Here is a 26,074-nt window from a genome sequence, read left to right as displayed (position 1 = left end):
ATATCCTTGATAAAAATTTGGAATATTGCATGAACCAATTAGATACTAATTATTGCCTATCACACTTATTTAAATATCTCCCAAATGCAGAATGCTTCACTACCTCCCACTCACTGAAGCATATGTGCGATGCTGGTCAGGATGCAGTTTGCTACCTTCTGTATCACCAGCTTGTTAGCAGAATGATCAGGGATGAACTGTTCTCCTTTTCTTTATGCTTTGATCAGAAAATGCTGATCTGTTAAAACTCAGCTTTGTGCAGAAGCAGGTTAATTTTGAGGAGACAAATTTTCTCATGAAGCCAATAAAAAGCTAATCTAACAGCAACAAAGTTGCAGGATTTGTCAGTAGAAATATCTGAACAGTCTGTCAACTTGTACTCTGCACACACGTGGGAGTTCTCGTGGTTTACAGAAACATGCTTCATGTTTTTTGTGAAGAAACTTGAAGTTCAATTTCATCCCTGTAAGGAAGGGAACACCTTTGAAAATTTTTCTTTCAGGAGACAGAAGTTTTCCTCCAAGCCAAATCATGCGCCAGATCCTTTCCAAACGTCTGCACTTTACACATTTGTCAGCAGCAGAAGGAAGAAATACAGCCAGGGGAATGGCTTAAACTAAACACAACACGAGCCCACCAAAACCAATGGGGAAGCTTACACAATAGAAGTTGGATTTGCAAGTTTAGCTACCAAGTCTCTAGAAAAGCAACAGTAACAACATAATTTTTCCTATAATCAGACAACACTAAAAATCAAATTTCTGATGAGAGATTCTGGGCATCATTAGTGTTCTTCAGTAATAACACACAACTCGCTGCATGCTAGCAGTTGTTTTACCTATATGCAGCATTACACAACCTTGGTTAAATGGATGGCTCCTGTATAGGATTTAAAATGCCTTTTTGGCAAATTCAGCACATAAATACTAATAATAAAGACCAAAAAAACAAACGAAAAAATAAGCAGCTGCAGCTTCAGCTCCACAACACATAAATAAAGACATTCTAAAAAGGGACTTGCAGATATTTTGAAACTGTCATTAAGCCTTATAAAAATCCCAGTGTAAAAATCAAAAACACATATGCTTATTGCTGAGATGTCTTCCCAAAGCCCAGAGAAGATGAAATAATTGTTTCATTAGTTTACCATAATTCTGAGCTCCAAATCTCTTTTATTTATTATCTATCACCGTGAGAAATCAATCAAATCACAATTCATAAAAACAGACAAGAAAACTGCAATATGCAGAACATCTTTTCTTTACTAAGTAAGCATATATAACACAATTCTCAGGTCCTAAAAGCTATTTTTCAAATAAAGTATAATTCATTACTTAGGGTTTTACTTTTTATCTATTCCAATAGCACTTCAATGCTTCTTTAAGAGCAGGGAAAAAAAATAGAATAGCTCCTTGTATCATACAATATTTGGGATTAAAAAAAGGCATAAATACTATCTACTGAACAAAGCAGCCAGACAAAAGAAAATGAAAAAGGACATCTGTTTATTCTTTCTACAAATCTGGATATTTTTTGTAAAACAGAGTTAAGCACTATATTCAAAACTACAGAAAAAGCCTCTGAGATACAAGTGTATTTTGTAATTGCATGGCTGGTCCCAGATCTATTGGATTTTTCTTTTTACTATATTGCATAGAATGGATCATAGCAAGAAGCAAGGGAAATATAAAAATATATATATGAAGTAGTATATCCATTGGATAAACTGCTCAAAAGAAGATGCCCAAATGCCCAAGACCAATGTGTGTATACATATTCTCAAATATATACAGATATGTCTACATACTCTGTGTGTGTGTATATATATATATATATATATTTATATATACACACATCTATATATGACTGCAGAAATTATAGAGCCAGAAATCCAATTCCAACCATGGCATTTTGTCTAATTTCACTGTGCTTCTTCCTGGGCCAGCCTTGTTTACATAGAAGTGTACACATATACCTTGATGAGAAGCAAGATTGTGATTCAAGATTGAGATTCAAGATTGAGCTGTTGAAGTGTTTTACATGTCCTTTTTCCAGCAAAATTAATTCTAATTAGTAAATGCTAATAGATTGTAGTAATTTGTTCACTTTTTGTTCACAGGGAAGAAGCAAGACAGTGGCTACAATTATGTATATTTGTTTTCATTATCCCAGAAATTTGAATTTTTCCTTTCCCCAATATCTTTGGGGAAAGGAAAAAAACTCCAAAACTCAGAACTCACCTAACAATTTCATTTTGTGGTGAGGAATCTACTGTTCAATGTTTTCTCCCCACACTTTATATATTAAATACTTTGTTGATGAAATAATGCAAATCTAAGATGCACTTTTATTTTAGATTTCCTTTTCAATTGATAACAATTTGATAGTCTGTGGTCCTGGTCATGCTGCTATTTTTGGTCAACTCCTCCTTTGGTTTACCATATAGATAACAAATTGTTTCAAAGCCAAAACCTCATTGCTTTATAGTTGCTATCTAGACTCTCCCATTGTCTAAAATAAATTGACTTACTAGTAATCACATGGTGGCTATATCACAAGTATGTCTGGTATGTTTCCTATTTTGGGTTTGCATATTAAAGTGAAGAAAATTCTTAGAAGCCTGTGGTGAATTGGGAGAGGCTGAATTAGCAGCTTTATTACAATTCAGTACTTCTTCTGACAAAGGCATAGGTAGAGAAGAAAACAGCATTAAGCAAAAAAAAAAACCAAAAAAAAAAAAAAAAAACCAACAAAAAAAACCAAAACAAAACAAAACAAAAAAAACCAGAAATGAAGGGCTTCAGAGGAGTCTTACTGCACCAAAAAAAGTACCATCTCCATCCAAGGATATTTTAGCCCTTCTTCGTGGTATTGTAAGTTGAAGTTCATCCCCTTCTTCTAATTTTGCAATGCCTGGCAAAAAAATTTGGAATATTTTTAAGTTAATATCTCAAATACACTACTTTATAAATGGTACTTAAAAGTCATTATGTGTCACCTTCCAAATGCATGCATGGCTTGCTACTCGTGATGAGTGTTATCTTTAGGTACAATCTTAGAGTTTGCAGCCTATCCAAAGCTGACACTTAACATCCTCTGTGAAGATGGACCTAATTTCCACACCGCACTCAGCATAGCACAGTTCACTTCAGCAAACACAGCAAAAATTTCTAACAGTGGTGTACCCAGGTTCCTCATGTTATGGTGATGAGACAGCCAAAAGGAGGATTGAGTATTACAGGCCCCTGACCACTCTGTTCCCACACTTCTGGAGGAGGTTTTATGAGCTTTACCAACCTAATGAAGTTACCAGACATCAGCTGATCCACTGCAACTGCAGAGCACAAAAGTTTGCTTCCTGCCAGCCACACATCAGCTGATATGATAACCAAGAGCATGTCCCCTTTGAGCTGCAGCCACTGAGCTGAGAACACTTCTAGTATCTGCTGTGACACGTACTCAACAGCATGAGAGAGCAGTCAGAACTTTTTTTTTCCAAGTGAAAACAGAACAGTGTGAATTTGGGAAGCAGGAATCATGAAGTGGCAAGATAGAGATCCTAGTTAGGAAAGGGAAGCAGTAATACAAGGGTAAAATCAGAATACAGATGAAATTGAAGGTGGTTATGTTTCCAGAATGTGTGACTGAAGGGGCAAAAAATCAAAGGAAATGTTTGGACAGTCTCAGTTGCTGAGAAAAAAGTATCTAGTTCATTAGTTGGTTAGTTTGAATTTATTTTTTATTTGGAAAAAAATTAGCTTCCTGCCACATCCCATTTGTTTAATGTCATTACTTGCTGACAGTCAACTCAATCCCTCAGTGTCACCCACTTTTTCATAAGGCCTTGAAAAAAATCTTGCTGGAAAATGACCAAAGAGAAAACCCTCAAATCCACCATTAAGGTGGAAAGACAGACAGTTAAGAGATAATATATGGGGTTTTATAGACCTTGACACTAATTCCTTAAATGGTACTGCAGGAATATACACATATATTGACCATTGAGCCTGCTGGACTTGCATTAAATATTTTAATTGGTCTTTCTTGTGCTGTTTCTAATTTGTGCAGTCATAAAGACCACCTTACAGGAATTAACTGTTTGTCATCAAACCAAAGACTAAAAGTCCAGTAGCCTTTATAAGGAGTAGAAATATCACAGTAAGGTATGCAAATATTAGATGGCTAAAATCCATACATGACATTTCAAAGGAGAATATAGCACTTTAATATTTCTTGGGATGCCTAAATGTGGAATTCACCTCCTAAGTTAAACTGAGTTCTTCAATGAGGACAGTAGGTATTCCTCTTGCCTGCTTCAGGATCTAACTGAAAGCACCAGAATGTCTAACCACACTACAGAGTCAATGGACAGAGCAAAATTGTTCAGATCACCAAGCCAGATGCATAATCTCCAATTGCTGATACTTTATATAAAACTGCATTTTCTGAAAGTATTCTGTAATTTTTCAGTTAGCCAGATCCATGAACGCAGACCCTGTTCTTTACGACCGCTACAATACAATTGCCCAGCACTACAGATTCTATTTGATACAGCTTATTTGCAAACAAAGCAAAGGAAAATGTAGACATTTACCAGCAGTATAGCAAGAATTATTTGGATAAGACTGTGGCATATTCTGGATGCAGCGAAACAATGTCACCAAGCTGAGATCATCACCAAACACATGAGCCTTCTTCCTCTGTATTAAGTGTCCCATAGCAAATGTTGTATCTGTATATAAAACCTACAGAAAGAAGAGGTGAAAACTTTAAACTTATTGAATGGAGGCATTAAAAATCCTTACAAAAGTCAGGTGCTGCAGTGAATTGAGCTTTCTCACCTGGCCATATATGAAAAAATAACCTGTTTCTTTGATCACTATTTTATTTCCTTGTTCTTCCAGAGCTGTTCCACGTTTAAAGCTCAGGAGCCAAGGGACAATGCTTGAATCATCTAAAAGACAAAATAATTTTGGGTGAATGGAAAGGTTATTTTCCTCTTTTTCACCTGCTGACAATTAACAAAGATGAATTCTAGATAGAACTTCCAGTCTCACTAGGTGGATTTTCCCACTGAAAACATGATATTTGCAAGAGCCATCCAGATACAGAGACCTTCCAGATGCAGGGACCTCCTCATTGTTTTTTGATTTTTTTTTGTTGTTGGGATTTTTAAAAATGTATTTATTTATTTTATTTTAAAATTTGCTGTTAAAGCTCAGTTACTGCTTTGAAGTTAGGTAACATTTGTTGAAAAATTTACCCCATGGAATAGTTAACTATAAATCATGGCACATATTCTTACCTTTCTGTTGGATATCACTTTTGCTGTCAGCAATCAGTTGCAAGCAGGCCTGCAGCACTGCAAAGTGAAAGCATTTTGAAATCAAAGAAACATAAATCAGTAATAGAATAAACTTATGAAACGACTTTAAGAAAAAAAAAAACAGGACATGGAAGAAATCTCTCAGTCTCACCACTTATTTTCAAACAGAACTTATTTGTTTTAACACAGATTTTACTCAAATGTACAAAATAAAAATTCCTGTCACAACATATACTAGATGATTTTCAGAGATCATGGAGCTAAGTGGGAGGCCTCAGGTAGCAGCACAAGTAATGCTTGTTTGAATATCTGGTCCTAATATAATTATGTAGCAGTAAGTGAAATAAGCTAGAAATCATTAGGTCAATTAACCTTGTTAATTTTCTAAGCAAAAGCTTGAAAAAAGCCCCAACCCTGCCTACTATGATAGATGGCAGATTTTCTAACTATGTTTGCCATATTGTTTAGAAAAATTACTTTCTGTTTATAGTTGATGTAAAATATTAATCATATGTATTTTCATAATAAATTCTTGAAGTCCATATATATGTACTTTCAAAGTGTTTTCAAATACCTTCACTTGATCAACCTATAGTAAGAGGCAAAATAGAGAGATGACCCTTAGAAAATTAATGCACACATAACACATAGCTTGGTATCTGTCAAAATGTGTTGCTCAAAACTGTAGAGATTGGTGACACTAATGAGAAAATAGGTATTTCTCATTAGCAAAAAATACTGCAGAATGTTAAAATATAGATTTGCAAGTGAAACAAAGATCTTGTAAAAAAAACTTGCTAAGCATAAGTGTCAGGCAACAGGATAAAAGGAAAAAAAGAATAGCTGCATTTGCTTGGAGCAGATTTTAATTGAAACATCTGGTTCTCATGCCACTTTGAAGGATGGAATACTGAGTAGTAATACTTACTGCACACGACAGAGACCAAATGAATTTATAAAGGGTCAAGAGAAGAAAATTCTGCCATGGGTTGCTCCGTTTTGTTTACCATTTTTGAGACAAGAAGGCTATGGATCAGATTTGGCCACACAGATTTGGCTATAATGGGGAATGCCATGGATATGTGGGATCCTGTTTCTGCATCTGTCAGTGGTACCCACATGGGCAACCAAGTGTCCAGTAGCACAAAGCTCTTTCTGCACAGCAGGTAGAAAGAGGATTTGGGCAGAAAGCAGCCTCTTTATGTTTCTAAGTCTCCTTTTTAAGGGGTCCCTTTTGAAAACAGCACAAGAGGGCTGGATGCTCACCAGCACTCAGCAGTGCCAACTGGCAGCACACAAGGATTCAATTCCAGAATCACACAACCTGCAAGCTCTATTCATGGTAATAGGAATGCTGTCATCTAAACTCCTGTGTCCTACACTGAAATATGTCCTTGAGTCCTATCAATACACATCAACAATGTGCTACAATTTAGAGATTTTTCAAACCAAGAACTTAAAGGCATCTGAATTATCTACCTTCTGGTAAGAAATCAAAAAACTCAAGCCAACACAAAATTAAAAAGTTATTATACTTCATACATTTTTCTATCACACTTGTGAGCAAAAGAGTTTTCTGGAAAATAAACTTCTAAATAAAATTAAAATGTGATTTTATGGACACACAAAACACAGCACAGCAGGCAATTAATTTCGACAGTTACTAATTCTTCTTTGGAACAAAATGCCTTCCTAGTGAATGGAATTTGCTGATCACCTAGTATTTCAGTAACCTAAAACAAAATTTCAATTCCTGCTTTTAAAAGAACTCACTAATGTGGGCACCAGATTTTTCACTAACCAAACGAGAGGATTTGTGATGATTCCCACTAACCAGCTGCTATTCAGCTGCATACCAGTGGGCAGTGTCTACAGCAGTGAAAGCTATGACTATTTAACTCTTGTTAAACTCTCTCTGCAAATTTGGTGGGCACTCTTCAAACTATCCTAATTCTCAGTTTGCAAGTGCAGATTTCTGTTTCAGCTGGTTGCAGCCCTGAAATTCTAGTCAGCATTGCTGAGAACTGCTCACAGTAATTAAAATCTGCAAGATCAGTGCGGTTTGAGATCATCTCCAGCTTTTTAAAAAAACATACCAACTCTACTTCAGTCTACAGACATCAGATCCACACTTAATCCCTAAAAAAAGTCTGTCTCTTTTCTGTTAATATATGCAGATAACAACAAGGCTCTACAGAATATAGTATGCTTGTTTTTGGAGAAAATGCATGCAATAGTGTCCTTCATGACAATAGAAACTAGCACAGTGGTCATTTTGCCTAAAGCTACGAAAAACAATATCTAAAAAAGTGCTTGAAGGATTGAACAACAACGTGCTTCAAAATATGTTCAGAAGTCAAAGTTGACACAGAACTATTTCCAGTATACACAAGTACTTTGACTTCAGTGGACCTACTTACATACCAAAAATTAAGTAATCCATTGAAAAAAATTGCAAGTAAACACTACTATTAAGAAGGAGAAAATATGGATATACAAAGTACATTTTCTGAGTAAATTAACAGGAATTTTCAGTAAAAAGTAAATGTTAAAAAACACCAGCAATTCCATTCCAAGAAGTACCCTAATCTTAAGTACAATATAGAGAATGCATCTATTACAAAATACACATTGAATAGTTGCTATTTAATGTCTTTTAGCCCAGTGTAAGTCAAACCTAAGCAACATCTTTGTAGTCTAAAGGATTTTTGATTAATAATGAAAGCAAAATACAGGTTTAATACAATACATCTTGAAAATGTGTAAAAATATCTAGACTGTCACCATGAGATCTATCAGTAAAAAAGTGTATCTAGAATGACAAAGTATGCCCCATCCTCTTGTGACTTTATATAAAAGCTTTGCTTTGATGAACATTCGTTTTCTCAGCTGATTTTAATTGCTCTGCTGGCAGTGGGTTGGCAGAAGTTCATTTCAGAGTCTGCCTTATTCCACGAACAGAAGACCCAATTCTGAAGATGTTAGACAGTGCAGATGCCTTTATAAACCACAGCCAGCTCATGAAATGATGTATTCTCTACTGGTTGAGCAATATAGTCACAATTTTAAAAAAACCCTACTGTCTTTTACTGAAGGACAACAATCCAGATGTCTGCATATCTCCATGGTTTAAGAACTTACATTGGTAAAATAAAATTTTCCCTCACATGTAAACATTGTTATTTTTTAAATTGCATAATAATTTTAGTATTTTGCAATCTCACTTAATGATCCATCCAAACAAAAACTCAAGTTTAATATTTGTGAGCTAATTTATAAAATTTAAAGTTAAATTTAAAGATATCTGAGGTCTGAGACATCTGTGCCCATTTTTGCTGAAATAAAACCTAGGAAAAACCCTAACCTTGAAAAAAAACCAAACCAAACCCAGACCTCCTTATATAGGTTCCTTTTCTGTCTAGATCTGTTCTCTGTAGGCTTCCCAACGCACATTTAAGCACCAGACAATTTAATTTATAAATGACAAGCATTTTCTTGAAGCATTTGCATTTTTTCTTCCCTTAACTTCTTGGTTTCTCATCACAAGAGATCTTCTAGTTTTTGTTTTGCATTTTTATAAACTGATTTTCATGAACTTTATCACAGCAGAAACGAGGACAACTGGTTAATCTAGTGCTTTTTAATAGAGATGTCTTTATATGGCATTAATTATGGATTCAATCAGTCCCTGCATTAAAATGCCTTGATCATAGTTGCATGTATGACTAAGATGTAACAAACATCTTCAAAGAATTAGTAGCATTATTTCAACCTTCACATAATTGCCAATAACATGTTATATTTAGAAAAACAAGGGAATTGTTTATTAGGAATTAAGACTTCTGTTACACAATATAAAACAGAATGCTGGTTTTAAAACTTAGAGCCTATTAGGCGTATTTTTGACTGTACAGTGTTCTGCATAATACACAGCACTGATTTATTCACTCATTCATTCAGTGAAAGTCTTCATGCAAAATTGCAGGAATTGCATCAAGTAATTTTCTATCCTTCTTGTATAGAAGGGTCTATTTCCTTTTGAGTTAGACTGTTGTCAGCAGAAACAAATAAGGATAACATATATTTTCTTTTTCCTTTTTATTTTGATTTTAATTTTTATTTCATAATTGACCTCTTCAAACAATAAAATATGAAGTATTGTGAATATTTGGCAAGGAAATTTTATATGTGGCATTTGTTTAAGCTAGTAAAAAAAGCTTACATCTCAATTCAAAGATCACTAAAGTCAAGTACCACTTGTAAAACCTCTTGCTATCCCTCTGTCACAGATATCTAAAGTAGCAACATACGCAGTAAAAACACTTCCAACCGACAAATGTACCAATTTTCCAGGACAGCAATTTTATCGAGAGCAATGGCAAAATTCTAATACCGTGCTTGGAAGGTAATAGTTACTTCCCATGTACACAACTGCTGTTGGAGTAGAATCTCAGAATTGTTAGTAAAAAAAACAATTGCCAGGTCACGTGCCAGCTTACCCTGCCTCACTGATTTGTGGAATTACATAGAATAGCTCCTCAGCTCCTTCACACATGCAAGGAGTTGGACAACCTCAATACACCAAAGGAAATGTAGTCCATGGGGGCTTCAGTCTGATTCCAGCAGGTCACCTGCATTTACATTTACATAAGACCTGATTCTCGCCTCCCTAGGTCATGGAAATCAGAATGTCACAATAATGATCAGAATGAGACACTGAGAGAGCGTGAAAATGAAACCTGACATTCATACTTTGGCTTAGGCAATGGAACCTAAATCTTCTTCCTAGGCTCAAGTGCACACGCAGCTTAGGAAGAAACACACAATCAATAACTGTGAATAGAATATAGAATTCAGGAGAGGTCTTTTGTTGTGCACCAACTTTCCTCCATAGATGAAATTTGTAAAGAGAAAGAAAAAAAGAAAAAGTACATTTGTTGTAAGGTGTCCTGATACGACATTTGCCAGAAGCGTACATTTCAAAATCACCCATTACCTCCTACCCATTGCATCAAGAACTCTGGTTCTGACTGCTGACTGTGAAGCTTTATTTGGAATTGATGCCTGAAACACTTCTCTTCAACCTACCCAAGCTGGAAATTTTTGCAAGACACAAAATGTGCAGCTACTGATGACTAATAGTTTCATGCATTAGCATAGACAAATGTAAATCCCATAAAAAAAGAAACAACATTGTGTTAAATTCCCTTTCGTTTAATTGTCCTTTTAATTAAAATGCTTATTTGTGGCCACTTGTATGCATTAAAATAGAAATTCAGTATGTTTAAGAAAGGCTTTGCTGGGTGTAAAAAAAGAATGATGGGGCATCAATTCCTGGAATTTGATTATTAAAGTCTAAAAATCCCAGAACTGAACAATAACTTTATTTATAAACAAAATATTAGTTCTGTATTTTACTTCTGCTCTCTGTTGAAACACAAGAGAAGCAATTAGATACCAGCGATGTTTCCAAATATTAACTTTCTAAGGAATTGATCTATATAAAAGTAAAATGATGGCTCAACAATTAACTATGAAATCAGACTCAACTTTGAGACCTTGCTGAAGCAAACAAAGGTAGGACAAGAACAGGCACCTCACTCAATACCCTGATTTATTTTTTATTATAACAGAATAAGTGCCACACATCTGCAGGACAATTTGGAGACTGGTGGGATTCTGGTACCCAGATATGAATGTCAAACAATCAAAATGCAGGGCCTGTAATTCTATGTACACGACCAAGTAGTAGACTGGATTCAGCACCATGAACAACACCATGTTCTTCTATTTAACTCACTCTGCTAAAACAAAATTTAACATTGACTAGTAGGTTCATGGTCACCAGTGAAATATGATCTGAGAAAATATAATATGTTACTAAACTCTCAAAAGCTAATTTTTTGTAATTAGAGCAGGCAGAAAACTAATTCTAACAAACTTTGATAAAAATGCAAGATTTGCAATTTACTTTTTTTTTTCTTTTTTATATACAAAAATACAAGGTTCATGTTACAAAACATTTTTGTAATAGGTCAACTTATGTAGCTTTTCCCTTTAAAATGAATGTTCATATTCTGTGTTTTCTTTCATCCATCCAAAACAACTTTAAAGCCATCTGTACCTTAAAAAAAAGTTTACAGAAATAAGTTGCTTAATTGAAATTTTATGTGTTACAGGTAAACAGGTATAATCAGAGGTGGCTACATGATGAGAAGAACCAAAATCTACTCAGAAGCACAGCTGAGGAGCCCCAAACCCTGCTTGCTTCAAATAGCAATAAGACTAAAGATGAAAGCTATTGTGAAGGAAACTGGATCATTTGCCAAGTATTGGTGCTCTAACATTAATTTTAAAAAAGACATCTCCTTATTTTTTATGATACTTGCACATCAGATCACTTGTTTTTATTTGGGAGTTCCTAGGGTGGGGAGGGCAGGGGAACTCTGTGGTTCCTGTGGAAGGAAACAGGCTACAAGAAATACAATTTAAGCAATCGTGACCTCAGTCCTGTTTGCGAAATCTTTCTTAGCCAAGATCTTGAATCAAAGACTACTAATGAAATAGAAGAAATCTCGTATAAACCTGTAGATTTTAAGAGATGTCCTAAATTAATGGTTTGGGTTTTTTTCTGAATATTGGAATTAAGTGGAGTGATTATACTCCAGAACTTTAATTTCATTTAGCTTACTGAAGCTCAAGTGAAATACATTGCATGCTAGTTGCTCACTGCCAAACACATTTTATTCAAAGCTTCATTTAGTCTTTACCTAAAATTTACTCCATTTCAACTTCTCTAAATTGCTTAAGATAACAGTTAAAATAATATAAAAATATACAAAAGAAGAGTGAACAGATTTGGCAACCCAGGAATATTTTAGTTACCCAGTGCAATTAGAGTATGTGTGCAAACTAGTATAATAAAATTCTGCATTTCATCTTAGAAGGCCTTATTGTGTTTGGAATAAGAAAGAAATAGGCGTTTTATCCCCAAAGGAAAAAATATATATCCCATTAATATGTCAACTCTATAATACACATCAAAGGTCTTTTATGGAGCACTGTCTTCAGTGCTCTTTGCAGAACCTTTTAAAAAGGAGAACTATGACAAAAAAATCTTACTTCGATAGGCATTCCTTTATTAATTTTACTATTTATTGATAGATTGGTTTAATGTAGAAATTATGCTGAACTTCTGAATTCCTTGTAGTCTGCCTCTTTTGTCAGGTACAAGCCAGCCTTTCTTCTTGAAAGCTCCTATTTCCCTAAAGTTCTCATTACTTCTCTCTTTTAGGGTGAGCATGTTTCCCAGAAAAGTGAATTGGCATTTTTATTAATAGATTTCCCTTCCTACTTTGATCAGAAAGAATTGAACAGCTAAAAATCTGAATGATTTGAAGTTGCCTTTCTCAACTCTAACACATCATGCAGATTTGGGATCTAGCATTCAAGGTTTAACCTGCAGATAGCATAAATATCTGGTACCTTAAACATTTTGTCCCTACTCATGGCATGGTGGTTGGACTACATGGCCTTTAAAGATCCCTTCAAAACCAAAACATTTAATTTTCTGTCTCTTAAGAAGATATGCCTATGGTTAACATCATTCATCCATCAATAATTTTGAAAACCAGAATGGGCTCCAGGAGCATGGATCAATGGATCAATGGATAGGAGAAAGAAAACACAAATCAAACACTACTCCTGCTTTTCTCTAGACAGTATCCAACAGCAGCATCCCAACCCACTTCATCAGCTGGTATTTACCTTTTTCTTCTGTGTTGACAACAGACCGCCTGCCCCTGTTTCTACTCCCATTCCAGATTTCCTTTTGGAAGCTCTCAGCTGTGCCAGTACCAGCAAGCCTGCTCTCCTAGTAAGGAGAAGCAACAGTCAGTGAGAGCAGCCCCACATTTGTCCATGCCCTGCAAGTCAAAACCATCTCCTCCAGCTTACCTGCCTGGAGCCAGCTGCAGACACTTGCAGGAAGGAAGAAACAGGGGTACCTGCTTTATTTTCATCGGGGGACACGAGTGGTTGGTCTAGCGGAGACCTTGCCTGGATTCTGTAGATGAGCTCGCTGCGCAGAGCTTCTAGTTCTGTTTTCAGGATGATAACATGGTAAAGAGACACTGCTGCAAGACAAGAGGACAGGAGCATTGCAAGCCACAGGAATGTGACAGGAAAAAGTCCCGTGGCGCCTGAAACAGCACCAGGGGGGGCAGAGGGAGAGGAGGCGGTATCCTTCTGTTGGATGACGTGCACACAGTCCACGGATTTCATCGCTGCTCTTTCCTTACTAAAGCCAGAGGGAGAGTTCATCTGTCCCCTTCCGAGGTGCAATCCATGTTACCAGTTGCTCTCTGAAACTAAGGGCATCCAGAATAAGTGAACAAAACGCCCAGATCATTTCCTGTCATATGAAGCTGTTGATAGCACCATTAGACTTAATGTACAGAGTGAACATCTAAGATTCTGTCTTCCCTTTGTTTCCACCTCTCTGTGCTGCATTTTGGAAACAAATACTTTCTCACACGCTACCTTCCTCCTTTCACTTTCCACTAGTTATTCATGTGGCAGCTTGCTATAGCCATTTCCCATAATCTTTAAATTTAGGCACAGCCAGTACCACTGGTGATTTGGAGCCTTATCTAGAAGTTCAGAAACCATGTAAAATTTCCTGGCAGCAACCATCTAAAGTTTCCTGGCAGCATTTCATCCAGTGGTACTTAAGAGATGTGCACGTATGACAGGCATGTGCCTCTGTGTGTGTGAAGGCAGATAGATGTACTCTATATATACATTATATCGTTTATATTCACGTGTTTATATTCATATCTAAAGTGCCAATATGCCTACAGAGGAGACAAATTATTCAAAATGACTTTTTGTCCTTTTCTAAAAACAATAGTGAAAAACATTCCCAGGTATGAGTCACAAATTACAGGTTTCTCAGTTGTATGAAGATGCAAATTCTGCAGTTCAGTTCATTAAACTAATTTGAAAAGGGATGACATTTTATTAAATTTTTCTAATAAATACAGTCTCTCTAAAGAATTCAAGAACCTGTATTAATGCAAAAGGGAACATGAAGAAGCACAAAGAGGAAATTCAGTGGGGTAGAATTAGAAGAGGTGAAAACTAGGGGATGGAAAAGAATGAGAGAGGGGGAAATATGAACAGGATGAAAGAGCAAATATTTATTAAGAAAATTTAAAATTAAAGACAACCCAAACCTTTAAACATGCATGCTGACAATACTCAGGTGAATCCTGAGTGTCTGGTTTAAGTTAATCTTTTAAGATTTTATAAGTCTTTTAATCTTACAACTCTGTATTAGGAATTTCTTTCTTCTCTGGAACAGCAGGGCTACCTAGACATCCCACATATATTCATGTGATTTTTTTACTATCTTTTCACACAAAATTCAACTTTTACTTCTTTGTTAAAAGTTCCAGCGGTTTGGGACAGAAGAAAAAAGATAAAAACTATCACAATTATGGCCAAAATCAACAGGTCAACCCCTCTTTACCATGTAAGTAAACTTTATCTTTGCAAAGAGAAAACTTTTACAGGTCAGTCCAAACAGGATTTTTTGTAAAAAATCCTGATGACAGCACCTACCAGAGTAGCTCAGATCAAGTTAATTATGTTGGGAAGGAGAAGGAAGGAGCAACAATAGAGTAACAACTTCCGTAGCCTCTCCCTCTTCTGTTTCTTAAGGCTACAAGAAATTTAGTGTGATTATAAGCTTTATCATCTTCCGTTGTGATGCAAGGCGCTCTTTTCTTTATTTTGCCACCTCTAGCAACCACACACATCCTGCACAGATAAGTGAATCTGTTCCTAAATGCAAAGGGAAAAAAATATATCCTGTATCTTGCACCTAGAAGTCACATATTTACTGTGATGAACTGTATAGAAATCAGTGTGGGGTGAAAAAAATAGAATACTATACCATTTCTGTTCCTATTTTAAAGACTAAGTTAAACTGTAAATGGGGCTACATTTTGAAGTAAATTTAATATGAACTAATGTAATGGGGTTTTTTTTAACAGAATAAGCAATTATTGGTACTAAGCAGACATGCCTTCAAGTATCCCTAGACATCAGAACATTACCAGCCTAGTACTGACTGTTCTAAAAATAAAAAATAATGTGACAGTTGGAAAAGAAGTGCTATTTTAGAAAATGAAACCGAGTGAGAACAAGAAAGTTATAACTAGCTATCCAGGAATACCAAGAAACTATTGGCCAGTGAGGTCTCTGCAGTCATTAATGTATCAGAAAATAACAGACTGGTATATAAATAGCAGTGCTCTAGCCACCTCTAGAGAAAATAGGCTGTTCCCAGCCTCCACAGCCTCTTTAAATAGGGTCATTATTTGGGCTGACAAAGTAATTGTGATGACATAGAGGACTTCTGTAAGACACCTGGCTCCATCTTGCTTATAATTCTGATCAATGATAATTTCAAAGGGGAGATGAGGAAAATCTCATCTCCCACACAAGGGAAATTGTTAAATTCAACAGGCATTTGTAGCATCAAAGGGATTTCTTTGTTGGCAACCTTGTGTTGTTCTGTAGATTTATAAGCAGGTATGAGGTTTGAAAGAAAATTTGAAAGTTTGAAAGTTCAGACAACTTCTGTGATGACAAAAATGATGGAACAATAACTAATGACAATAAGAGGTCAATCATGAAAACCAGTATGAATTACCTAGAAATAAGCTTAGTTTAACAACTTCCACTCTAATCAGATGGAGCTTTAGTTAAATGCAGATTGCTAATTGCATCAAAGCGAATCACAAAAATTACGTCAAAAAGCCCCCCAAAAAATCACCGAACCCAAAAAAGCCCCCAAACCAAACAACAACTCAGTGCTAGCTGCACAGCCTAGAACCTAGAGTCAGTGTCTCAATGCTTGCCACTGTCTTGTCATAATGTACTCTCCTTATGATTCCTCTCGTTGGCAGAGCTGCAAAGCAGTCCTTAGCCAGCTTAAAGCAAAGTCAGTAAGATTAGCACATGCTGATTCTGCTGTGTTTTAAACTAAGGTGCGACTAAAGAGCACTAAGGAGTGCTCAGATCAGCATCCCATCAGCAGACATGGGAAGGTGATGGCTTCAGCTGTTCACAAGCTCTCAGTGGACTATTCTTGTTGAAATAGAGGTATACTATTTGGATATATATGCTGCGGGGAAATAGCATCATGCTTTTATAGTGACAAAACCTATTTGCTTGTAGCTGAGACTGACAAAACTGAACTGTGAAAAAGGTCAAAAATCCAGAATTAATATAATACACCTAAGGAACTAATCTCAGAAATGGTGTTCAGGTTTTGGGTAGCAGCCTGCTTCTACTGGACAGCTTTCCTGAAAATCCTTTTGCAAACTTTTGTACCACATCAACAATTTTGGTCTCAAGAAACACATGCAGTCAGCAAACCTTAGGGGCTGCCTCAAGACCAGTTCAAAGCAGCATTTTGCAAACTATTGCTACAAAAGAAAATGTCATTGCATTAAACAGCAGAAACCTAGTCCTGGCCATCTAACTCTGCAAACAAACAAGACTAAAAACTTATAATAAAGGTATTCTGAAAACATGGTCATAATTTGCATGCACCATACATGATCTGTGCATACACCATAGTGTCTCCCTAACCCAAAGCATGAGCTATGTTGAACACTCAGATTAACTGACTAAAAAACCTCCTTAATTTAGCCAAGGAAAACTATTAAGAAATGCCTTGGCTAATCTAAGAATTCTAGTTAACCAAGTCCTTTACTTCCAGGAAAAAAAGCAAAAATTTAGGTAAAATTCAAAATAATAAATAAATGAAAGCCAAACCCCAACACATTACCACTGATGATGATTAAATGTGAGAATGTTTCACTCCAAGACAGGAAAATGGGTTCCTAAACCCATTATTAAGGGTTCCTGAGCCCAAAATTAAGGCTGTTTAAAACTTCCAAGATGTTACAGCAGAAACAAGCCCTGTAGTTTTATGCAGGTAATTACCTTTTTTTTTTAATTTCCATTATGCAGAAGATCAGATTAAATGATAAAGATGGGTCCTACTAATCTGAAAACTTATAAAAGATCAACATTAGATCTGGTGGGGAGGGAACCAAGGCAGAGATAGCAACCAATCATACAGGAAATTTGTGGTTTAACCAGAAACTGAATTTTTGATTTCCTGAAATCCATTTTTGTACTTTAACCACAAAAGCATCTTCTTTGTGGGAGAGGAAAAACCCATAACGAAGTTCAATATACAAAAGAGAAGCAGCTGATATGATTGTGAAGGCTTGCATAAAAACCCAATTTACTGAAGAAACATGAAAGCTTACTTCAAAACAAATGTTCTGTTTTTAAAAAGGAGGTTGTACAGATGCTGCAACCCAGAGATCCAGGCAAATGTGCCGAAGGCTACACTAAAAGTACGCCTCCAGTGGCAAGGGTCCAGCTTCACATACTTCTGAAGCAGCCGCAAAATGGTCCCTGTGGTTATTACAAGAAAGAGACCACGATATCTCGCCTTACCACACAAGACAGTGCAGAACACAGAAAAAGCTAAGGTTCCATTCTGAAATTTTCCATTTAATTTCAAGTCCTTTCTGAAGATGGACAAAACTGAAGATGGACTACTTTGGGGGAAGATCAGAATAAATCCTGTATTACAGTTTTCTGCTAATGAGGAGATCTGTATTAAGAGTATTCACAGATACCCCTCTGAAACACTATACATTCCCTGCAAGAACACTTAATTAGTTTTTTCAGCCATTAACTACAACTTACACAGTAGCAAATCCAGGCAAGGTCTGCCTCACAAATGCATCCTAAAAGTACTCTATTTCTGGATACCCCACTCCTATGGCTGTATATCTTATTATTTTAACTTCTAGAAAGCTGTTGAATACCTTGTAAGTAAAGGATGTGTTATACAAACAGTTGAAGTCTTATTTGATAAATTATCTTGTTAAAGGAAAAACATTCTATGAGATTTTTCTGAGGCGAAAAGGGCAATATTTTCTCATTTCCTCAACATTTCAAAATTGCCGAGGATACCACAAATCTCTCTGCACATTTTAGGTATGCCATCCTTGTTTCATTCCTTGCAATATATTACTTGTCTAGATATCTAGACAATTTGGGTCCAAATGCATACTACACAAAGTAAACCTACATCTGACTCGCAGCCACTGTCATTTTTTACATGGTTATTACAGTGTTTTCAAAGAGAAGAGGAACTGACACAGAAAGGAAAAACAATTATTATAGGTGTCTTTCAAAGTATGTAGCAGAACCACCGAGAAAATAATTTTCAAAACATGTAAAATATAAAAAGACAACCCAAGATTTATATACTGCAGCAACTTAATGCCAGCCTCCTCCCCTTCCCCTTCTTCCCCCCCGCCCCACCAACCCCTCCCCATGATGTTACAGCAATAGCTTCTTACTGCCCAGGGAAAAAGGAGCTCTGTCACACAGCTGAAGCCCACCCCTCCTAGAGTCTCACCAGCTTTGCTATGCAGCAACATGGAGAACTGCATTTCTCCACCTCTTTGACACTATGCAATAGTTTTTGCACAGATGGGCTAAAAATGCTTTTGTATGATAACAAGATAAACACGGAGCTATGGCCCTTCATGTGGGAGTGGCCGCTCTGCTGCTGCTACGGTCTGGAGACCTTCAGTAGAGGGCACAGGACAAGGACTCAAGTACTTTCAAAATCTCCTTGTGGCTGTATTTGCTACACTGTCCCTGAGTCCTAGAGGACAGACAGGAAAGGGTTCTCTGCCTGACCTTTCCCTTTGGATTTCTGTAAATAGTTAGCCCACACTAGACGTTCAGTGTAATTCAAACCAGCTGTAGAACTTCCTTTCTGTCCTCGAGCAGCGCAATCCGTTCCTTAGTTACTTGTCAAACTAGCAGCAACACCTCTCTGAACTTGGTATGTGAACATACATTTCAAATCAGCCACCTTGCAGATTTGCATTATTCAGCTCATTGCTTCACAGTATTAAATATGTATCTCCAGCTGGGAGTGAAACCATGTTCTTTAATACAGTAAAAACAAGTCTGCTCTTAAGCTGCATTGCCCTTCAGAGAAAGAAAAATTGCTGTTTTTCCCAGACATACAAGAGCTATTCTGCCCTCATCCAAGCTGAAGCATAACAAATTAATCACAATGATGTTTTCAAAACAAATCCAGAAAATAATCAGTGTATCTTCCTATCTACTTACAGAGACAGAACTCGCTACAAAATCTAAAATGAAGACCCTGAATAGGGTCCAAAAAGAGATTTAAAGCTCAGGCATGTTCAATATCTTTGGAGAAAATAATTTTTGCTAAGCCAATGGTTCAGCATTTTCTCAATACTTTATTTGTCTGTACTTGATCTTTTGAACAAACAGCAAGCCCTTGGTCTAGGTTTCATTTCAGAGTCATAGAATGGCCTGGGTTGGAAGGGACTTTAAAGATGGTCCTGCTCCAACAACTCTGTTGTGGCCAGGGACATCCTCCACTAGATCAAGTTGCTGAGACCTTCATCCAGCCTGGCCTGGAATACTTCCAGGGAGCGTTCCACAACTTCTCGGTTACAGTATACCTGTTACAGTGCTTCACCACCTTCACAGCAAAGAACTCCCTCCAAATATCTAATCTATACCTACTCTCTCAAGTTTAAGCCTTTCCCTCTTGTCCTGTTGCTAAATGACCTCGTAAAAAGCCTCTCCATCTATCTTGTAGCCTCCCTAAGGTACTGTAAAACTGCAATTAGGTCACCCCAAAACCTTTTCTTTTCCAGGCTGGACAAGCCCAATTCTCTTAGCTTTTTCTCATCACAGAGGTGCTCCATCTCTCTAATCAGATTGGTGGCCCTCCTCTAGACTCCCTCCAACAGCTCAATGTCCTTCCTGTGCTAAAGAATCAAGACCTGGATGCAGCACTGCAGTGGGGTCTCACCAGAGCAGAGCAGAGGGACAGAATCCTTTCCTTTGCCCTGCTGCCCACGCTGCTTTGGATGCAGCCCAAGGACACATTTGGCTTTCTAGGTTGTGAGTGCTCATTGCTAGGTCATGTCCAGCCTCTCATCCACCAGCACCCCCAAGTCCTCAGCAGGGCTGCTCCAATTTTAGTTTCAATGTTCATATGCCCTCACGAATGTTTACTATGATTTAATCAGTACTCACAAATTCAGAGAAAAATTCAGGTGCTTTGTCTGACATGAAGGCCTATACCCACCTACTAAGCAAATGAATAAAACATCATGAGACATTCCAAGACACAGTTTGTATTGCACTTGGTAGCCCAGCTGCTTATCAATTTTCATGTAAGAAAAATCAAATGCAAGACTTGTGTTGTCCAGAACACTACTGCGCAAGCAAGTTTTAGTGACATAGTTCATAAGAGAGCAACTTGCTTCTCATTCAGGGCAATATTCACATGAAGTACCCAAATCTGGAGTTGCTCCTGTACTGTCATTTCTTCCTTTACAAAAATTAGATTTTTTTTTTCATTCAAAATTAATACGTATCTTGAACGGAGTGTCCAAATGTACCACACCTACACCCCCCACCCACAGCCCCGTTTCCTAGGTACTGGGTTAAAAATGAACTATAAGCCTTGCAGTAATTCAGGAGAGGACATAAATTTTGCAGCTTCAGAAAAGACATCGGTAAGCCCTTATTTTCTGGGTATTTCATATTAACCATGCTGAATGGGAGCAGAGGTGATATAAGCTTAGTAATGTGCTGTAAACTCTCTAAGAAAGTAGAAATTGCTTCAGACCGAGTATCCCACTCCAACTGTATGAATTAACTATAAATCTGAGTGGCATTATAGGATTTAAAATTGACATTTAAAATATTGCCAGCATAGATGGTAAAACTAGTCAGAAACACTTCAAAATACTTCCTAATGGACATAATATTTAGACCATCTCTCAGACCCCCAGACAACAGAGAAATTTTGAAATGCAAAATGTGTTAGAAAGTGATGCCACCACATATCAGTTTTACTTACTAACACTTCCTGAAAAGTGAGGATACATGTCAAAGCTTAGAAATATATTTGCAATATGCTTTTTCCCCTGATGTAATAGCTTTCCACAAAGGCTACATCTAACAATGTCTATCCATGTGCTCTGGCTTTAGTCAGTCACTGAAAATGATACCTGGGGGTTGATCTGTTACTATGCAAACACACTGAAGACAGGCCACAAACTAGAATAAGACATTAACAGCACTTTTAATGTATCAATTTATTGCATATGTCAGTACATAAAAATAGAAAAGTGTTTTTTGTAAAATTAACTTTATTGTAAAAACCAACTAGAATGATAATGTAAAACTTTGCCACAATTAGCACATATACAATAACATTTATGCTTTGTCTACAAAACTTAAGAATACTTCATAAGACAATTTTGGTTTAACTATATATTAAAGAAAAATCAAATAAAAAGCTTGCATCTCATAATCAGTGACTGTTTCTGAATTCAAAACATAAGTGTTATTTAGAACTTCAATATGCTATCTCTATTTACACTTCTGTGGGGTTCTACTCTAAATTATACAAGCAGGATGGCATTGCAAATTATACCTAATGGGATACATCAGGCTGATCCCACTACATGCAAGAGGCACTGATTTTATATTTGGCAGAAGTGCCCCTAGCAAAATTGCCTGTCATTAACAAAAATAAAAATGTATTTTTCAAGAATTGATGAAATACAATTGGAGGTACGTCTGCATCTTTTTGCTAACAGAAAAGATCATACCTTGGACTCTCAATTCTGCCTTGCATTCTTCACTGTGAATATCCAACATGACCCAATTATTAGCTTAGAGATGCTGATATGCATATTTTGTATAAATAGTTAATCCTTCTGCGCTTCAGCTGACAGATTGTCCGTAGCCTACCAAATGCATTTGTGCTCTATTTCTAATTTTACCTGAGAAATGGACATGAGGGCAGCTAAACCAGTTAATGTTTCTCCAGAAGAAAGCACAGCTTATCTCTCTGCTTTTCACATTTCAGAAACAAATTCTGGGAATGTAAACTTGGGTTAGTAGAAAGCCTCAAGTATTTCCACTAATTAAAACCACAATGTGTGCACACACAAGGTTTTATGCTTTCTTACAAGGAACTCTACTGCTACAGCTGTTCAACTCCTGACACCTCTCCAGGAACTTTGTTTTTACTTTTTTTTTTAACTAAAATTTCTTCTTAGAAAATTCCTTTACTGAACATATTTAAACTAAGGCTTTCTTACAAACCTGTGAAAAGAACTCGACTTCTTCTCAAACTAGAAATTTATATCTACAGGACAAATATTTGGGAAACATCTATACACAAATGGGTAACTTATACGGGAAATCATATAATGGTATTAAATAAAATAAATGCACCAGTAGCATAACACATCATTTGGCAATTTAAAGTTATTACTACTATGTTGCTTGCAGTTCAGTTTTTAGCAGCAGATAACTGTGGTTTCCATCACACAGTCCATGAAATAAAAACAAGTCTTCACTTGTCAGAACAAGTTTCCTCCCCCTTCTTCCTCCCTCCCACCCTTAAAGAATTGTATGCAGAGCACTGGAATACTTGCATAAAAATATCACTTCCCTCCTATTTTCCTTCAGTGGACTTCATAACCAATGCAATGAAAAATAGCATAAAACATTCATTCACAAGTGTATGTGGCCAACCCATTAAGTGAGAAACAAAACTGTGCATATGTGGAAGGTGGAAGAAACCACACAAGTGTAAAGGATGCATATATGACAATGTGTCAACTCACACCCTGCAAAATTAAAGTTTCATATTTATATCCTGCAGACAATATAGTGAAAACATATATGGCTTCATAATAAAAAGTAATGTTTAGATACAGCCCACTTTGAAGAGTTTCAGATTGCCATAATCTAACACTCCACATTTGACTTTGTCTTAGCAACTGTGTGCTCACATAGGAATACTTCGTTTGCATACAAGTACCACATAATACTAGGGGTATTCTGGGGTTGAGAGTTTTGTTTTGATTAGTGGGAAGTGGGGTTAAATGCTATGTTACTTTAGAAATTGATGCTTTGTGAACACCCTCCCTCAATCCCACAATGGTATTTAATGTCAAGATATGACAACTTCTGAAACAACTACTTTCTCTTCATTCTGTCTCCAACAATTAATCTACTCTTTTGGCTTCATCAACTGAATTTTAGAAAAATAGTATTTGACTGCTAATTTTCCTTCTCTCCCTCCACCTCTATTCTAAAGCAATGTGAAGTAGATGAAACAATCTATGCAAGCAACTTACATCTCACTATAGAATGCATCAGGGAAAGGCAATGCTATGTCTATCAACTCCTTTCTGCTACACAAACACAGCCTCATCTCCCAGCCCCCAGTCAAACTTCTCCAATATACCTTGCCCAAGTACCCCTCTCCCCAAAAGAAAAGAAAAAAAGTATCACCACTGTAAGGCTGAAAATACAGTTTTGGTTTCACTCAGATTGAAAAGTATGCTCTGTGTTTTTACATCTATAGACCCACAAAGATGTATAGTTTTTTTCAATCAACTCTACAAAAACCTTAATAATAGTATCACAAGATACTATTATTACATAATATTATTTTTATCACAAGATACTATGCTTATCAGAGAAAGCAGCAACTTCTGGTATGTAAATGTTTATTAAAAAAAAAAAAAAGTTTACGAAAAGATGTATCATCCTATCTACAAACTGCTGACAACTATTACCCACATGTACATAAGAACTAGAACTCCATTAGGAGGCATAACCATTAAGGCACCAGTTCAGGAAAGCAGTTTTATTCAACCAGAGAATTTAAGCACAAGCTTAAAATATGACTGTCCCTCAGGAAACAGATTTTAAGCGTGTGCTGAGATGCTTTTCTGAATCAGAACATGGCAGAGAAGTTTACTTAAAAATTTGAATCCAAAGGGCAACTTTAAAGATTGTGTGGAAGATTTTCCAATTTGTTCTTTCCATTAAAAAAGAATATTTTGAAGAGGCAAGCTCAGCTGCAGCAGATGATAATTAAACCTGCAGAAGAGATCTAAACAGCTCCTACACTCCATTAGAGACTAAGCTAACAGCACGTCTTTGATCACAGAATCATCAAGGTTGGAAGAGATCTTCAAGGTCATCTAATACAATCATCAACCTAACACAACCATAATCACCCCTAAACCATATCCCCAGGTGCCACATCCAGATGACTCAAATGATTCCAGAGCTGGTGATTCCGCTACCTCTCTGGGCAACTTAGTTTTATAATTCCTAATTTGAACCTTCTTTGATGCAAGGCCATTTCCTCTCACCCTTGCACTTGAAACATGGCAGAAGAGGCTCACCCTCACTTTGCTACAGCCTCCTTCCAAGTGGTTGTAGAGCCATGAGGTCTCCCATGAGCCACCTTTTCTTTCAACTACACACCACCATATCCCCCAGCTGCTCCTCACAGGACTTGTGCCCCAGACCCTTCCTCGCTCTTTTATACATCTCTGGACTTGCTCCAGCCCCTCAGTCTTTCTTGTAGTGAAGGGCCCAGAACTGAGCACAGCACTTGAGGTGTGGCCCCACCAGTGCTAAGTACAGGGGGATGTTCACTGCCGTGGTCCTTCTGGACACACTATTTTTGATACAGGCCAAGATGCCATTGGCCTTCTTGACCACTTGGACACACTGTGGGCTTACATCCACTTGGACACACTGTGGGCTTACATCCACTTGGACACACTGTGGGCTTACATCCAGGCAGCTGTTGACTAGAATCTCCAAGTCTCTTTTCTGCTGAGCAGCTCTCAAGCCACTCTTTTCCCAACATGTAGTGCTGCATGGGGTTGCGACTCAAGCGCAGAATCCAGCTTTTCATCTTGCTGAACCTCGTGCAGTCGGCCTTGGCTTGCTGCTCCAGTCAAGCAGTAACTGCAGAGCCTTCCTACCCTCAATGACAGGACCATCTAGGACTATCTGCTCACTTTCATTATCCTTACTGTAGCAACTGCATTTATCTCTAATCAAGTGATCACTGATAATTATTTGAATTTGTTTCTTTAGGAGTAATAAATAAAAGACACAAACATTTACCTACACCAGCGTAAAAGTCTGAACACAAAAATCTACTTTTACCTTGTATGACCACCCATTTTGCCTTAAGAATTATCACCTCAAATGCACAAGCAGACTAGTACTAACAAATAGTTTGCCTGTGCATTAGTGAGGAGAGCTTGAGGCAGAAAGGAGCTTAGATTGCACTGATCTCTTTTAGAAAAAGTTACTTCTGTTTTCTATACAGAAATTGCCTGGGTAAAATCCCAAAGTCACGATGTTAGGCACATACAACCGTCTGTGCACTATTATAATACAAACAGCAAATGAAAATAAGGAAAGTATCTTTTCATCTTCAGCTGCAGTTTGACATATGTAAGTTTGCAAAACCATAGAAACCAGTAATAACCCAGGATAGTATACCTGCAAGTATACACTACCATTTATGTTATTTCATATTATTTAGCCCATTAAAGTCTTCCCACTTTGCATAATATAAAATTTCAAGAAATAAAACACTAATCTCATGCATGGCACATTTTAAATAAACTCTAAGAGAAGCAACTAATCATTGTGCTAACCATGGCTGTCCAAAAAGCTCACACATACAGCAGTGAATACCAAAGAGCCTCCCGTTGTTCTAAATACATTCTGTACTAC

General features: G+C 36.9%; 1 protein-coding gene across 5 annotated transcripts; it reads right to left on the bottom strand.

The window, feature by feature from the left end:
- Positions 1 to 2,532: 2,532 nt before the first annotated feature.
- Positions 2,533 to 19,072, bottom strand: TNFSF13B (TNF superfamily member 13b). 5 transcript variants are annotated; one of them, XM_068182584.1, is made up of 8 exons: positions 18,790 to 19,060; positions 14,951 to 16,304; positions 13,283 to 13,695; positions 13,094 to 13,199; positions 5,306 to 5,362; positions 4,842 to 4,954; positions 4,595 to 4,745; positions 2,533 to 2,913 (listed from the first exon to the last, which is right to left on the bottom strand). In XM_068182584.1, the coding sequence occupies exons 3-8, from the start codon at positions 13,646 to 13,648 to the stop codon at positions 2,801 to 2,803; spliced, it is 906 nt and encodes a 301-aa protein (XP_068038685.1). In that variant the 5' UTR covers positions 13,649 to 13,695; positions 14,951 to 16,304; positions 18,790 to 19,060; the 3' UTR covers positions 2,533 to 2,800. The 5 variants fall into 5 exon arrangements, with proteins under 5 accessions (XP_068038685.1, XP_068038683.1, XP_068038687.1 ...); XM_068182582.1 differs by having other exon boundaries at positions 14,859 to 16,304; positions 18,790 to 19,059; XM_068182586.1 differs by lacking the exon at positions 14,951 to 16,304 and having other exon boundaries at positions 13,283 to 13,461; positions 18,849 to 19,072.
- Between the last annotated feature and the right edge of the window lie 7,002 nt (positions 19,073 to 26,074).

Source organism: Anomalospiza imberbis, chromosome 2, assembly GCF_031753505.1.
Source record: "Anomalospiza imberbis isolate Cuckoo-Finch-1a 21T00152 chromosome 2, ASM3175350v1, whole genome shotgun sequence".
Taxonomy (NCBI): Eukaryota; Metazoa; Chordata; class Aves; order Passeriformes; family Viduidae; genus Anomalospiza; species Anomalospiza imberbis.
This window is presented reverse-complemented; position numbering and strand designations above follow the sequence as displayed.